This window comes from Aquarana catesbeiana, linkage group LG09 (assembly GCF_042186555.1).
Source record: "Aquarana catesbeiana isolate 2022-GZ linkage group LG09, ASM4218655v1, whole genome shotgun sequence".
NCBI lineage: Eukaryota > Metazoa > Chordata > Amphibia > Anura > Ranidae > Aquarana > Aquarana catesbeiana.
In genome coordinates this window covers 67,341,180-67,354,194 of record NC_133332.1, presented here as the reverse complement: position 1 = coordinate 67,354,194, position 13,015 = coordinate 67,341,180, and the positions used below count along the sequence as shown (strand labels likewise).

General features: G+C 41.7%; 1 protein-coding gene across 2 annotated transcripts in view; it reads right to left on the bottom strand.

Annotated features, from left to right (window-relative positions):
- The window catches only part of SLC8A2 (solute carrier family 8 member A2), a 290,495-nt gene that overhangs the window by 67,653 nt on the left and 209,827 nt on the right, over positions 1-13,015 (bottom strand). For both annotated transcript variants that reach the window (XM_073598698.1, XM_073598697.1), the window contains exon 3: positions 1,587-1,690. In XM_073598698.1, the coding sequence (XP_073454799.1) occupies positions 1,587-1,690 (104 nt within the window). The remainder of the gene's footprint in view (positions 1-1,586; positions 1,691-13,015) is intronic.

Below are 13,015 nucleotides of genomic sequence, written 5' to 3'. Positions count from 1 at the left end.
AGATGAGGTTTAATGTTGATAAATGTAAAGTTATGCATTTGGGAGCTAAGAATATGCATGCATCATACATACTAGGGGGAGTACAACAGGAGGAGTCCATAGTGGAGAAGGATCTGGGGGTTTTGGTAGATCACAAGCTCAATAATAACATGCAATGCCAAGCTGCAGTTTCCAAAGCGAGCAAAGTCCATTCTTGTATTAAGAGAGGTATGGAGTCCAGAGAGATATCATTTTGCCCCTGTACAAATCATTAGTAAGACCTCATCTGGAATATGCAGTTCAGTTTTGGGCACCAGTTCTCAAAAAGGATATCGGGAACTGTAGAAAGTGCAGAGAAGGGCAACCAAACTGATAAGAGGCATGGAGGAGCTCAGCTATGAGGAAAGATTAGAGGAAATTAATTTATCCTCTCTTGAGAAGAGGAGATTAAGGGGGGATATAATCAACATGTACAAATACATAAGTGGTCCATACAGTGAACTTGGTGTTGAGTTATTCACTTTATGGTCAACACAGAGGACAAGGGGGCACTCTTTATGCCTAGAGGAAAAGAGATTACATCTCCAAATACGGAAAGGTTTCTTCACAGTAAGAGCTATGAAAATGTGAAATAGACTCCCTCCAGTAGATTGCTTTAAGAAAGACCTGGATTCTTTCCTAAATGTACATAATATAACTGGGTACTGACATTTATAGGTAAAGTTGATCGAGGGAAAATCTGATTGCCTCTCTGGGATCAGAAAGGAATTTTTTTTTTTTGTAGCAAATTGGATCATGTTTTTCTGGGGTTTTTCGCCCTCCTCTGGATCAACTGTGGGTATAGGATTGTGTATATGGGATTGTATGATATTATTTTTTATTTATTTATTTATTTTTATGGTTGAACTAGATGGACTTGTGTCTTTTTTCAACCTGATTAACTATGTAAACTATGTAACCAAAGATGGCCCGTTATTCCTCTCACTGACAGGTGTGATGAGGCACGATTCCTTCCACTGAAAACAACGGTGAAGCACTATTCCTCCCACTGACACCAACGATGGGGCACCATTCCTCTCACTGACACCAATAATGAGGCACTGTTCCTCCCACTTACACCAATGATGGGGCACTATTCCTCCTACTGATACCAATAATGGGCCACTATTCTTCCACGGACACCAAAATGGAAATCTGTTCTTGCCACTGATACCAATGGTGGGGCATTATTCCACCTCTACTGACCACAGGCGCTATGTAATTTTTTTTTTACTCCCACTGACCACCATGATTGAGGCATTGTTTACTCCCACTGATGCTGGGACAAGTTCTACTCCCACTGACCACAGTCCGGGCCCCCTAATGTCTGAAGGACAGTAAATTAGTCCTTTGTTTAGAAAGTTTGGAGACCCCTGACTGCAGAAAGATAAGAATCTGTGTCAACAGTGTGGTCACTGGATAGGCAGTGAGTGGAAGCTTCCCCAGCAATAACACAGACAGCAATAAAAATCTGGTGGGCATTAACTATCTCCCATTCTGTCCAACCCTAAAAAGAAGCTTTAGCTGGATCCCACCTGTGATTCAGAATATGTAACCTTCCATGGTACCTGAAATTCCACGTTTCATCCATCGGGGCTCCTCTAGGACCACAAAGAAATTCTCTTGTTTCTCATATTCCTCATCATCAACAATCTTCACCTGCAGGGTTTTACTAGGAAGAGAAAAAAAAAATGTCTTGTATGAATGACAGCGATTCTATAAAATATTAAATAACATCTCATGTACCTTACAAGTGGCATATGACAGACAGCAGATATAGAATGGTTGTATTACTTCATGTCGCTAAGGTTTAAAAGCAGCAGACCAAAACTAGTGGTGCAGAAGTGGCGTGTGGCTCTCAGGTCCCTTTGATATGGCTCCAAGCAGCCCCTTGGCAGATTCTCAGTACCTGTCTTGCTTCCCATATACATTAACCCATTTAACCATGTCAGTTACTGGCAGAAGCAAAAAAATGTGGAGCTACTGTACATCATATGTGGAGTGCACCATACCCAGCCTTAAAGGTGCCTGCAGGTACCTGGGTAAGATTGGCCACTCATTTTACTATCAAACTGGCTTTAGATTTTCCTACAATTATGTAGTTCATTTGCCTTCCTGTATTGGATTTGCACAGTATGGACTGTTTAAGCAGGTTCTTTTGGTACATATCTGGTGGTAAATCTAAGGATATTGTACACCAACATTGTAAAATATTTGGCTTAATGGCCGTACACACGATCCGAAAATCAGATGAAAATTAACGCTTTTGAAACGATCGTACAATAATCTGATCTGTAGTACACAGGTTTCGAGAGCCGATCACGACAGTTCATCTGATATCCAATGGGACAAGCACAAACATTTTTCTCGGACGATACCAGATCGTACGATTTCTGTTTAGTCAGTACAGTTATCGTTCTAAAATACAATACAAATATACTACAACACATTACATCATTTTCAAATTTTTATTCTGTCGTATGAGAATTATCGTAACTTTAGCCAACTCTTCATTTTCGATATGCCACTAGCATGCAAAGAAAAACTGACGTTCTGTCATCTGATTTTCAGATTGTGTGTATGGGCCATAAGGCCTCTTTCACACTGGGTGTACTCCATTTTGATCAGCGGGGGATCTGTCCATTGATCCCATGCTGATCAGAGCAGAGCAGGTGGACGAAAAGTCCGTGTCCGCTCAGTTTATGCAGAGTGGACATGGACCGAGCTCACTTTGCTCTATGGGTGGCAGGATGTAAGCAGACTCTGCTGTCCATTTATACCTGACTGCCCTCCAATCCAACGGAGGATGTATCTCCTTCTGTTTCTTTTTGGAGGATTGGAAGTAGGCTGGTGTACACTGACACAAGTCCATTTACACCCGCTGGTCCATAGGAGTGAATGGACCCTCCGAATAGGTTTGCCTGAAAAACTGACAGGTGTACCTTATTGGAAAGGTTGTGTGAAAAGGGCCTTAGGCAATAAAAGCCCACTTCCAGGAAATCTAAAAATGAGTTGCTCATTTAGGTCTAGGGGACTCATAGAAGGGAAATTTTTTACCTGACCCTCCACTCCTTTGTGGTGGGGACGGAAGAGAAGGTGGCGATCACCCACTTGCGGGAGACAGACAGGAAGGCGGCGATCAGAGACCTCCTTACCTTAGGAGGCAGATGACAAGGATCTGGGGTAGGGCTGCTGCTCCTCGCTCCAGCTACTCCTCGCTCCGGGGCCGTTGCTTCTCCTCCTGGCCTAACAGGAAGTGGGTCCTGAGACTCGATTGGCCAGGAGTCCTAAGACTCCCTGGCAAATCAGATCTCGGGACCTGACATCATAAAGATCAATGCCCTGCATCGGACATGATGAAGCTAAGGGACAGGCCACTGTCAGAGCATGGGGGAGAGCCATCTGCTCGAGGACTGAAAGATCAGATAAGTAAGAGCACTTCTCCCCCCTCCTAGAATAATTGAGCAATTAACACTTGAAGTGTTGGCATAGCCCCACTGCAAAAGGTTCATTTTCAAGTTTCCTGTAGTTGGGCTTTAAATCAGTCTCTTTCTCCATTCCCATTTAGCGAAACTAAACCCTCCTATCCTTTTCAGCCAAGGAAGCCGCCATCTTAGCTTCTGTTAGATCTGCAACTGCCACGGTGCTAGGTCCATGCTGTACACATAGCCTTGACTTTTCTTCAAGTCAAGATTAACCCCCCCCCTCTAAGTTTTAATCCCAAATACAGTGACCATGCACATGGTAACCTTCTAGCAAGGTCACTTTTAATCAACTCTTGATCACAAAAATAAGAAAACGGGTTAAGGCAAATGAACGGTCGCTAACAGTTTATATATTTATATTTTTATTTGTATAGCAGTGAAGATGGTAGGCCCCCTTGATCTATTTGATTATAAACATTTGCAAAATCTGTTTGGAAATAGTTCACACTGCTAAAATATTGATATTTCATATAATAGATCTTGGCAAAATTGTTTAAGAGAATATATCTTTATCTATTCGGATGCAATGTTTGCCTTTCAAAAGGGGCACATAGAGGTATATACAGTACAAAGGCACCTGGGGCAACGGATGTGTCCAGTGCATGGAGATCCAAAGAGCCCCTCAGGCTGAAACTGTCCCTCAAGGGAACCGCACGCTTGGGAACTATTTCCTGTATGAATACAAAATGTGGTACCAATAGGTGTGGTTTCCTTGAGGGGCAGTTTTAGCCTCAGGGGCCCCTTGGATCTCAATGCGGCGGACAAATCCATCACTCTAAATGCCTCTGTGTGTTTACCTGGCAAAGGGTGGATTTTACATGAGAATGGCTAGAGATATAGTATATTCTCTATAATAGTTTTTGCCAAAATCTATAATATGAGATTGTTAAACGCTTTGGTTGAAAATCAGCATATGTAAGTTTATGGAGGTGATTTACTAAAACTGGAGAGTGCAAAATCTGGTGCAGCTGTGCATGGTAGCCAATCAGCTTCTAACTCCAGCTTGTTCCATTAAGCTTTGACAAAAAATATCCTGGAAGCTGATTGGTTTCTATGCAGAGCTGCACCAGATTTTGCACTCTCCAGTTTTAGTAAATCAACCCCAATGTGTGATGTATACTGTATAACAATGGTACTGCATTGGGCTTTTGTCAAAGAACCCTTCTTTATATGGGGATATAGGCATGCAACAAGTAAATGATCCCCTCTAGTTATCAATGTTTTTTATCTTCTTGTATGAAAAGATCACCTAAATACCTCCTTGACCTGCTTTACTCATTGCTTCCTGCAATTTTTGTCTGGCCTCAGCCATAGTTTTAATTCACAATTGTTGGGTTGTGCATCAATTAATGGACTGACAGAAGGAGGTTAAGCCTTTATTGTTGGTAAGTTTAATAATGAAAGATCATTTATATTTGGTTGCTATAGATTACTACACTTTTTCCATTACTCTTTGCCCTCTCCATTTAAAGAATAATTGAGACTACTTTAAAGTGGTTGTAAACCTCAGATATGAGATATGAACAAAGCACATCCCTCTATAGTGTGTACTTGCCTCAATTAAGAGCACTAAGTGTCATTTCTGTCGTCTGCTTCGTTCCTCTGCTATCAGCATGAGTTACTTCTGACAAGTTTTCCTGACACCAAGAGAAAAATGGTGATGAGGAGCGACCTCCAGCTGATTGACAGTCTCAGCTCTGTTGATGTGTGCTGTGTGAAGGGGGTGGGGGGTGTCTGTTCCCTCCAATCAGCTCTCTCTCCTCATTGAGCTCTGCAAGGTGTAACTTAAATTATCCTCCCCTTTTTTCTGAGCTCTCAGACAAGCTTATAAAATCAGCACTTTGAACGGATGAACAGAAGAGAAGACTCAGATAAACAGGTACAACTTACGTAGGAGGATTTGTTTCATCTCTGTATCACCTTGCTGGGTATACAGTACATCCGGAAAGTATTCACAGTGCTTCACTTTTTCCACATTTTGTTATGTTACAGCCTTATTCCAAATTGGATTAAATTCATTATTTCCCTCACAATTCTACAAACAATACCCCATAATAACAATGTGAAAAAAGTGTTTGAAATCTTTGAAAATGTATTAAAAATAAAAAAACAAAAAAATTACATGTACATACAGCCTTTGCTCACTACTTTGTTGAAGTAGCTTTGGCACCAATTACAGCCTCAAGTCTTTTTGAGTATGATGCTACAAGCTTGGCACACCTATCTTTGGACAGTTTCTCCCATTTTTCTTTGTAGGACCTCTCAAGCTCCATCAGGTTTGATGGGGAGCATTGGTGCACAGCCATTTTCAGATCTCTTCAGAGATGTTCAATCGGATTCAAGTCTGGGCTCTGGCTGGGCCCCTCAAGGACATTCACAGAGTTGTCCCATAGCCACTCCTTTGTTATCTTGGCTGTGTGCTTAGGGTCATTGTCCTGTTGGAAGATGAACCTTCACCCCAGTCCAGAGCGCTCTGGAGCAGGTTTTCATCAAGGATGTCTTTGTACATTGCTGCATTCATCTTTCCCTCGATCCTGGCTAGTCTCCCAGTGCCTGCCACTGAAAAACATCCCCACAGCATGATGCTGCCGCCACCATTCTTCACTTTAGGGTATTGGCTAGATGGTGAGCGGTGCCTGGTTTCCTCCAGACATGACATTTGCCAATCAGGCCAAAGAGTTCAATCTTTGTTTAATCAGACCAGAGAATTATGTTTCTCATGGTCTCAGAGTCCTTCAGGTGCCTTTTGGCAAACTCCAGGCTAGCTGTCATGTGTCTTTTACTGAGGAGTGGCTTCCGTCTGGCCACTCTACCATACAGGCCTGTTTGGTGAAGTGCTGCAGAGATGGTTGTTCTTCTGGAAGGTTCTCCTTTCTTCACAGAGAAACGCTGGAGCTCTGTCAGAGTGACAATCAGGCTCTTGGTCACCTGCCTGACTAAGGCTCTTCTCCCTCGATTGCTCAGTTTGGCCGGGTGGCCCGCTCTAGGAAAAATTCTGGTGGTTCCAGACGTCTTCCATTCACGGATGATGGAGGCCACTGTGCTCATTGGGACCTTCAATGCTGCAAACATTTTTCTGTACCCTTCCCCAGATCTGTGCCTCGATACAATCCTGTCTCGGAGGTTTACAGACAATTCCTTGGACTTCATGGCTTGGTTTGTGCTCTGACATGCACTATTAACTGTGGGACTTTATATAGACAGATGTGTGCCTTTCCAAATCATGTCCAATCAACTGAATTTACCACAGGTGGACTTCAATTAAGTTATATAAACATCTCAAGGATGATCAGTGGAAACAGGATGCACCTGAGCTCAATAATGAGTGTCATGGCAAAGGCTGTGAATACTTATGTACATGTGATTTTTTTTGTTTTTTATTTTTAATACATTTGCAAAGATTTCAAACAAACTTCTTTCACGTTATCATTATGGGGTATTGTTTGGAGAATTTTGAGGAAAATAATGAATTTAATCCATTTTGGAATAAGGCTGTAACATAACAAAATGTTGAAAAAGTGAAGCAAATACTTTCCAGGTGCAATGTTTATGAGGGTTTACAACCACTTTAATTGTAACTGAAGTTTCAGTGAAGTTATGTGTATTGGGCTCTGATGCCCATCCTCCCAACCAAATCTTATACTTACATATCCCTGGGTAGTTTGTTCAAGAGAGTACAACCTCTCCTTCAAAATCTTAACTGTCAGGTCCGGTAACTCCTATAAATGTGCGCAGCAATTTCCCTACAACTCTAAGATGTGTATGTACTTCATTGGACAATCTAAAAGGTAGCGTGACAGCAGCGTTGCCATATTACATAAAATCTAGCTGTATTTTTCAACCAGGGAGCCACAGAAGCTGCATACAGCAACCCTTGAACATCAATGGCAGTACGTGGCTGTATGTGGGTATATGCCAGTACTTGCATAAAAATGCACATAGGATAAAAGCTCCATACGTGCTTCTACCCTGACAAGGTTCAACCCTATGTGGCAGGCTATGATTAAGGTTCATGTAGGCTTGAAACACATCAGTATGGAAGCATGTATGGAGCTTTTATCCACCAAGATTTTGGGGAAGTCTGCTTGGAACTTTACAAACTCTCCTTCAAAATCTTAGGTCCAGTAACTCCGACAAATGTGTATCTTTTTACATCTTTGTTTTGGAGTTATGGCTATTAGGAGCCCATTGTGAGCAACGCACCTTGCATCAGAATTTACGGCATGGGTGCTCAACCTGTGGCCCTCCAGCTGTTGTGGAACTACAAGTCTCATGAGGCATTGCAAGCCACTGACACTTTCAAGCATGACTCCCAAAGGCAGAGGCATGATGGGACTGCTGGAGACAGCTGAAGAGCCATAGGTTGAGCACCCATGGTTTACGGGTTTTCGAGTTAAGCGGCGGTAGTTTGTTTTCCTGTAAAAATGTGCATGCATACAGATGCACAACTCCGAATGCAGAAAGTCTGGTGTATACCTGTATGTACATTGGCGTATACCTGTGCCTCTGAAGCCTAAGGGCAACTGGACACTGTAGGAAAATACAAGGGGAAAGGTGCCTCTGGGTGTAGTATAAAAACCATTTATTAAAAAACCAATGTGCAAACAACTCACATTTGGGTGATCATAAAACACCATCTAGTTTGAATAGGAAGGATGATCCATCATGTTGGACTGGAGGTTCTGGCACACGGGGTCATAACTTCTCTTCGTGTGCAGAGTCCAGATGCTCCATGCTCCTACTTTGTCTGACTTTGCAAGTACGGACCTAAGTGTCTGACACGTTTTCTGACCTCAGACCATTTCCAGGATCCTTTTCTGTCTCCTGCCATCTGTACTCTGCACACGAAGAGAAGTTATGACCCCGTGTGCCAGAACCTCCAGTCTAACATTCTGAAATGTTACTCGGAAAACCAGCAGGAGCTGCTCAACTGTAGTGACCTGGCCAAGGAGTATCAGAGCTGTGTAAGAGAGGCACAGAAGATTGGATATGAGCGTGGCTACCGGATTATCGTAGCCCATACGCTCAGGAAACGCGTCGCTCACCAGTGACGTCACAACTCCGCGCCTGTTATCCATCTGCATTCCTGGCCTTGTTTTGAGTTTACACCACCGCGGCCGGCTTCAGCGGTCTACTACGAGCCACACGCCCGGCATACCAGCAGAGATCACTGTGACTAACCTGACGAACTGCCCCATGATGGATCATCCTTCCTATTCACTAGATGCTGTTTTATGATCACCCAAATGTGAGTTGTTTGCACATTGGTTTTTTAATAAATGGTTTTTATACTACACCCAGAGGCGCCTTTCCCCTTGTGTTTTCCTTCAGATCCTGGAGCCTGGTTTCAGTTCTTTGGAAGGCAGCCATGTTTGTGGACCCCATACCAATATTCCTTCCCACAGATCCCTTATATGAACTTTTGTGGACTGTTATACCATTCCCTTTCTTTTATAAACACTATATATATATATATATATATATATATATATATATATATTTAATATTGTGATCATTTACTGCTAATTGTGATGTTTTTAGGCATTTTCCAGACTTTGCACCTTTCCTTGTGCAACTGGACACTGTACCTGTGGCTCCTGAGCTGAGAAAACACACACATTTTATGTTCTTTGGCTGCAAGCAGTCTTGGGCTGCATGGGCCTTGTGGAAACTGGAAGTGGTTAAAGAGAAGCTTAGTATTTTTCGACAAGGCCTCAGCTTAAAAAAATATTATCCTCCAAATATAATACCATAAATAACTTCACTTTGGCCAGAATGGCTTTTTATTTAGTGATATGGCATCTTTTCCTCTACTTCAGGAGTCTGTAGGACAGGAATTCCATATCCTTAACTGTCAATTTAAGTCCATTAATCCCAAGGGTGAGATGAAAGGCACCCCATTCCATCTTAATAATGGACATTATAAACTCATTTCCTTCAGAATCCGGTCAGTTCTATCCACTATAATAAGGAGACAAGGTTGTGATGATTGGTGTACAGAAGGAGAGAGTAGGAAAGAAAGGAGGGGTAATATGTGGTTGGCAAATGGTATGGAAATGTACAAATGTGTCCAGGGAGTTTGCTAATAATGAAAACCTTTCCCAGCACCCATAGGCAAGAAGCAGAAAATGAGGGGGGGTTGTAGGGAAATACAGTTTGCCAATGAATAATTTAAACCCCAGATTCATGGACTGCTGTCCCCCGGGGTCACTGAAACACTGTTTCGAAAGCTTCGCTTTCTGTTTTTATAATAGGCCCATTAACGCAGCAGAGCCCAGCAAAGTCTCTCCCTGGAGAGATAGGGGAGGGAGCACAGGGTCCTTATCTTCATCGCTGCTCTTGTCAACCTTGTCTCTAAATTCTGCACCAAAGCTACAATCCTAGGATTTAAAAAAAATCTGTGTTCAGACATTTCTTTACAAGACTGCTGCCTGTACTTATGTTAATATGGGAAAAACTTCATTTAGAACAAAGAGCACTGTTCCAAGTACCATCATCAGCAGCAAATGCACGGTTCTGAAAAGGGAAATCCCAATTCTGCCTTCAAAGTGGACCAATAGATGAGTTATACATGTAATATTTTACATGCTCCCATGAGCACCATTTACAACTTATGCCGGCCATACACGGTTCGAATTTCGAAAGAATTTTCTTTTGAAAATCGTATCTAAGAATTTTCGTACGAATTTCACACCATTAGTGGGCTGCAGCAACGGCCGACTTTCGTGCGGCAATCAAATTTGAGGGATCGGACATGTTGGAAATTTTTTGAAAAACAAACGATTTTCGAATCAATGATGGGAGAATTGTGCGAGAAATTTAATAAGAAAAAAAAAAGTGCATGTGCAAGAAAAGAAAATTTACGGAGAGAAAAGAAGATTCCCAGCCACGAAAATTATTTTCTGTAGCAACATGAGGTGAAATTAAAGGCTTGGTCGGCCGAATTTCGAAAATCAATGGTGGCACCATCGGATCACAAAAAAAACGTTCTGATTTTGAAAAGAAAATTCGACCATGTATGGCCTGCTTTAGTTATCTGAGTTGTGTCAGTTTTCTGATTGGCTGCTACAGTACCTGAGGACAAATGCAGCAACAGGCCATGTGGATGGTGACCAAAGGTGAGACCTGTCTTTAATCAAAGAGAAAAAAAAATCCGTCAACACGATGTCACAAGGATAAAACATATACGATTTTATTAGGTCCATCCACTAAGAACTTCAGCCCCGGAAGATTTGGCTGCTCAATGACCAGGCCATTTTTTTGCAATTCGGTACTGCGTCGCTTTAACTGACAATTGTGCAGTCGAGTGATGCTGTACCCAAACAAAATTGACGTCCTTTTTTCCCACAAATAGAGCTTTCTTTTGGATGGTATTTGATCATCTCTGTGGTTTTTATTTTTTTGCGCTATAAACAAAAAAAGAGCGACAATTTTGAACAAAAAAAAACACAATATTTTGTACTTTTTGCTATAATAAATATCCCCAATTTTTTTAAAAAAAAAAAGCGAATTTTTTCCTCAGTTTAGGCCGATATGTATTCTTCTACATATTTTTGGTAATAAAAATCGCAATAAGCGTATATTGATTGGTTTGCGCAAAAGTTATAGTGTCTACAAAATAGGGGATAGATTTATGGCATTTTTAGTATTTTTTTTTTTTTTTACTAGTAATGGTGGCGATCTGCGATTTTTATGGGGACTGTGACATTATGGCAGACACATGGGACACTTTTGACACATTTTTTAAACCATTGACAATTATACAGCGATCAGTGCTATAAAAATGCACTGATTACTGTGTAAATGTCACTGGCAGGGAAGGGGTTAACACTAGGGGGCGATCAAGGGGTTAACTGTGTTCCCTAGTGTGTGTTCTAAATGTAGGGGGAGGGGACTGACTATAGGAGATGACAGATCGTGGTTCCTAGCTATTAGGAACTCACGATCTGCCTCTCCTCTCAGAACAGGGATTTGTGTGTTTAAAAAACACACACGTCCCAGTTCTGCCTCTCATGCCAGTGATCACGCGCGACCGCCGGCCACGAGCATCGGCACCCCCACAATGCAGCAGGCGCGCGTACCTGCTATCCTGCTTAAAGAAGCTGACGTACAGCTAAGACGGTTCGCGGGATCGTGCCGACCTGCCTCAGTATTATGAGCAGCGGCTGGTCGACAAGTGGTTAAAAGGAATGTTTCAGACTCCTACATAGGCCTTAGTTATAACTATATACTATACTTATGACTAAGGCCTATGTAGAAAGCTGAAATGCGTCAATAATTGCAGGTGTTGATTCCTTTTAATGGATGGATCTAATAAAATCGTATATGTTTTATCCAATAAAAAAAGTAAACCGTCACCCAAAAGTAAGTATCCACTTTCCCTCAGCGCTCATGAACCTATTAAAAATTAAAAGGTCACAGACCCTTCAGCTGCTGCTATTAAGTGAATCTAATGGTAATAAATATGCCTAAACACCCAAAGGGAAATGTAGACATTAGCAGCGCTAAACTCCTTAACCACTTCAGCCCCGGAAGATTTGGCTGCTGAATGACCAGAGCATTTTTTTGCGATTCAGCACTGCGTCGCTTTAACTGACAATTGCGCAGTTGCGCGACGCTGCGTCCAAACAAAATTGACGTCCTTTTTTTACCACAAATAGAGCTTTCTTTTGGTGATATTTGATCACCTCTGCGGTTTTTATTTTTTAAACAAAAAAAAAAAAGAGCGACAATTTTGAAAAAAAGCACAATATTTTGTACTTTTTGCTATAATAAATATCCCCATTTTTTTTTTAAAAAAGCTATTTTTTTCTCAGTTTAGGCCGATATGTATTCTTCTACATATTTTTGGTAATAAAAATTGCAATAAGCGTATATTGATTGGTTTGTGCAAAAGTTATAGCGTCTACAAAATAGGGGATAGATTTATAGCATTTTTATTTTTTTTTTATTTTATTAGTAATGGCAGCGATCTGCAATTTTTTTCATGACTGCGACATTACGGCGGACACATTGGACAATTTTTACACATTTTTGGGACCATTGGCATTTATACAGCTATCAGTGCTATAAAAATGCATTGATTACTGTAAAAATGTCACTGGCAGTGAAGGGGTTAACACTAGGGGGCGATCAAGGGGTTAACTGTGTTCCCTAGTGTGTGTTCTAACTGAAGGGGGGAGGGGACTAGCTAGGGGAAGAGATAGATCGGTATTCATACTTAGTATGAACACACGATCTGTCTCTTCTCCCCTCAGAGAACCGGGATCTCTGTGTTTACACACAGAGATCCTGATTCTCGGCGTGTCACGAGCGATCGCGGGAGCCCAGCGGTCATCACGATCTTCGGGCACTCACATCGGCTCCAGGGGCGAGCAGCGGGCGCGCGTAACACTGTGTAACACTCCGTTTTTTTTTTCATTATTATTTTAAATAAACGAAAAAATGGCACATTAAGTTTTTTTTAGTTTTTTTTCCGATTAATCGAAAAAAAAAATCAGCCAACTAATCAA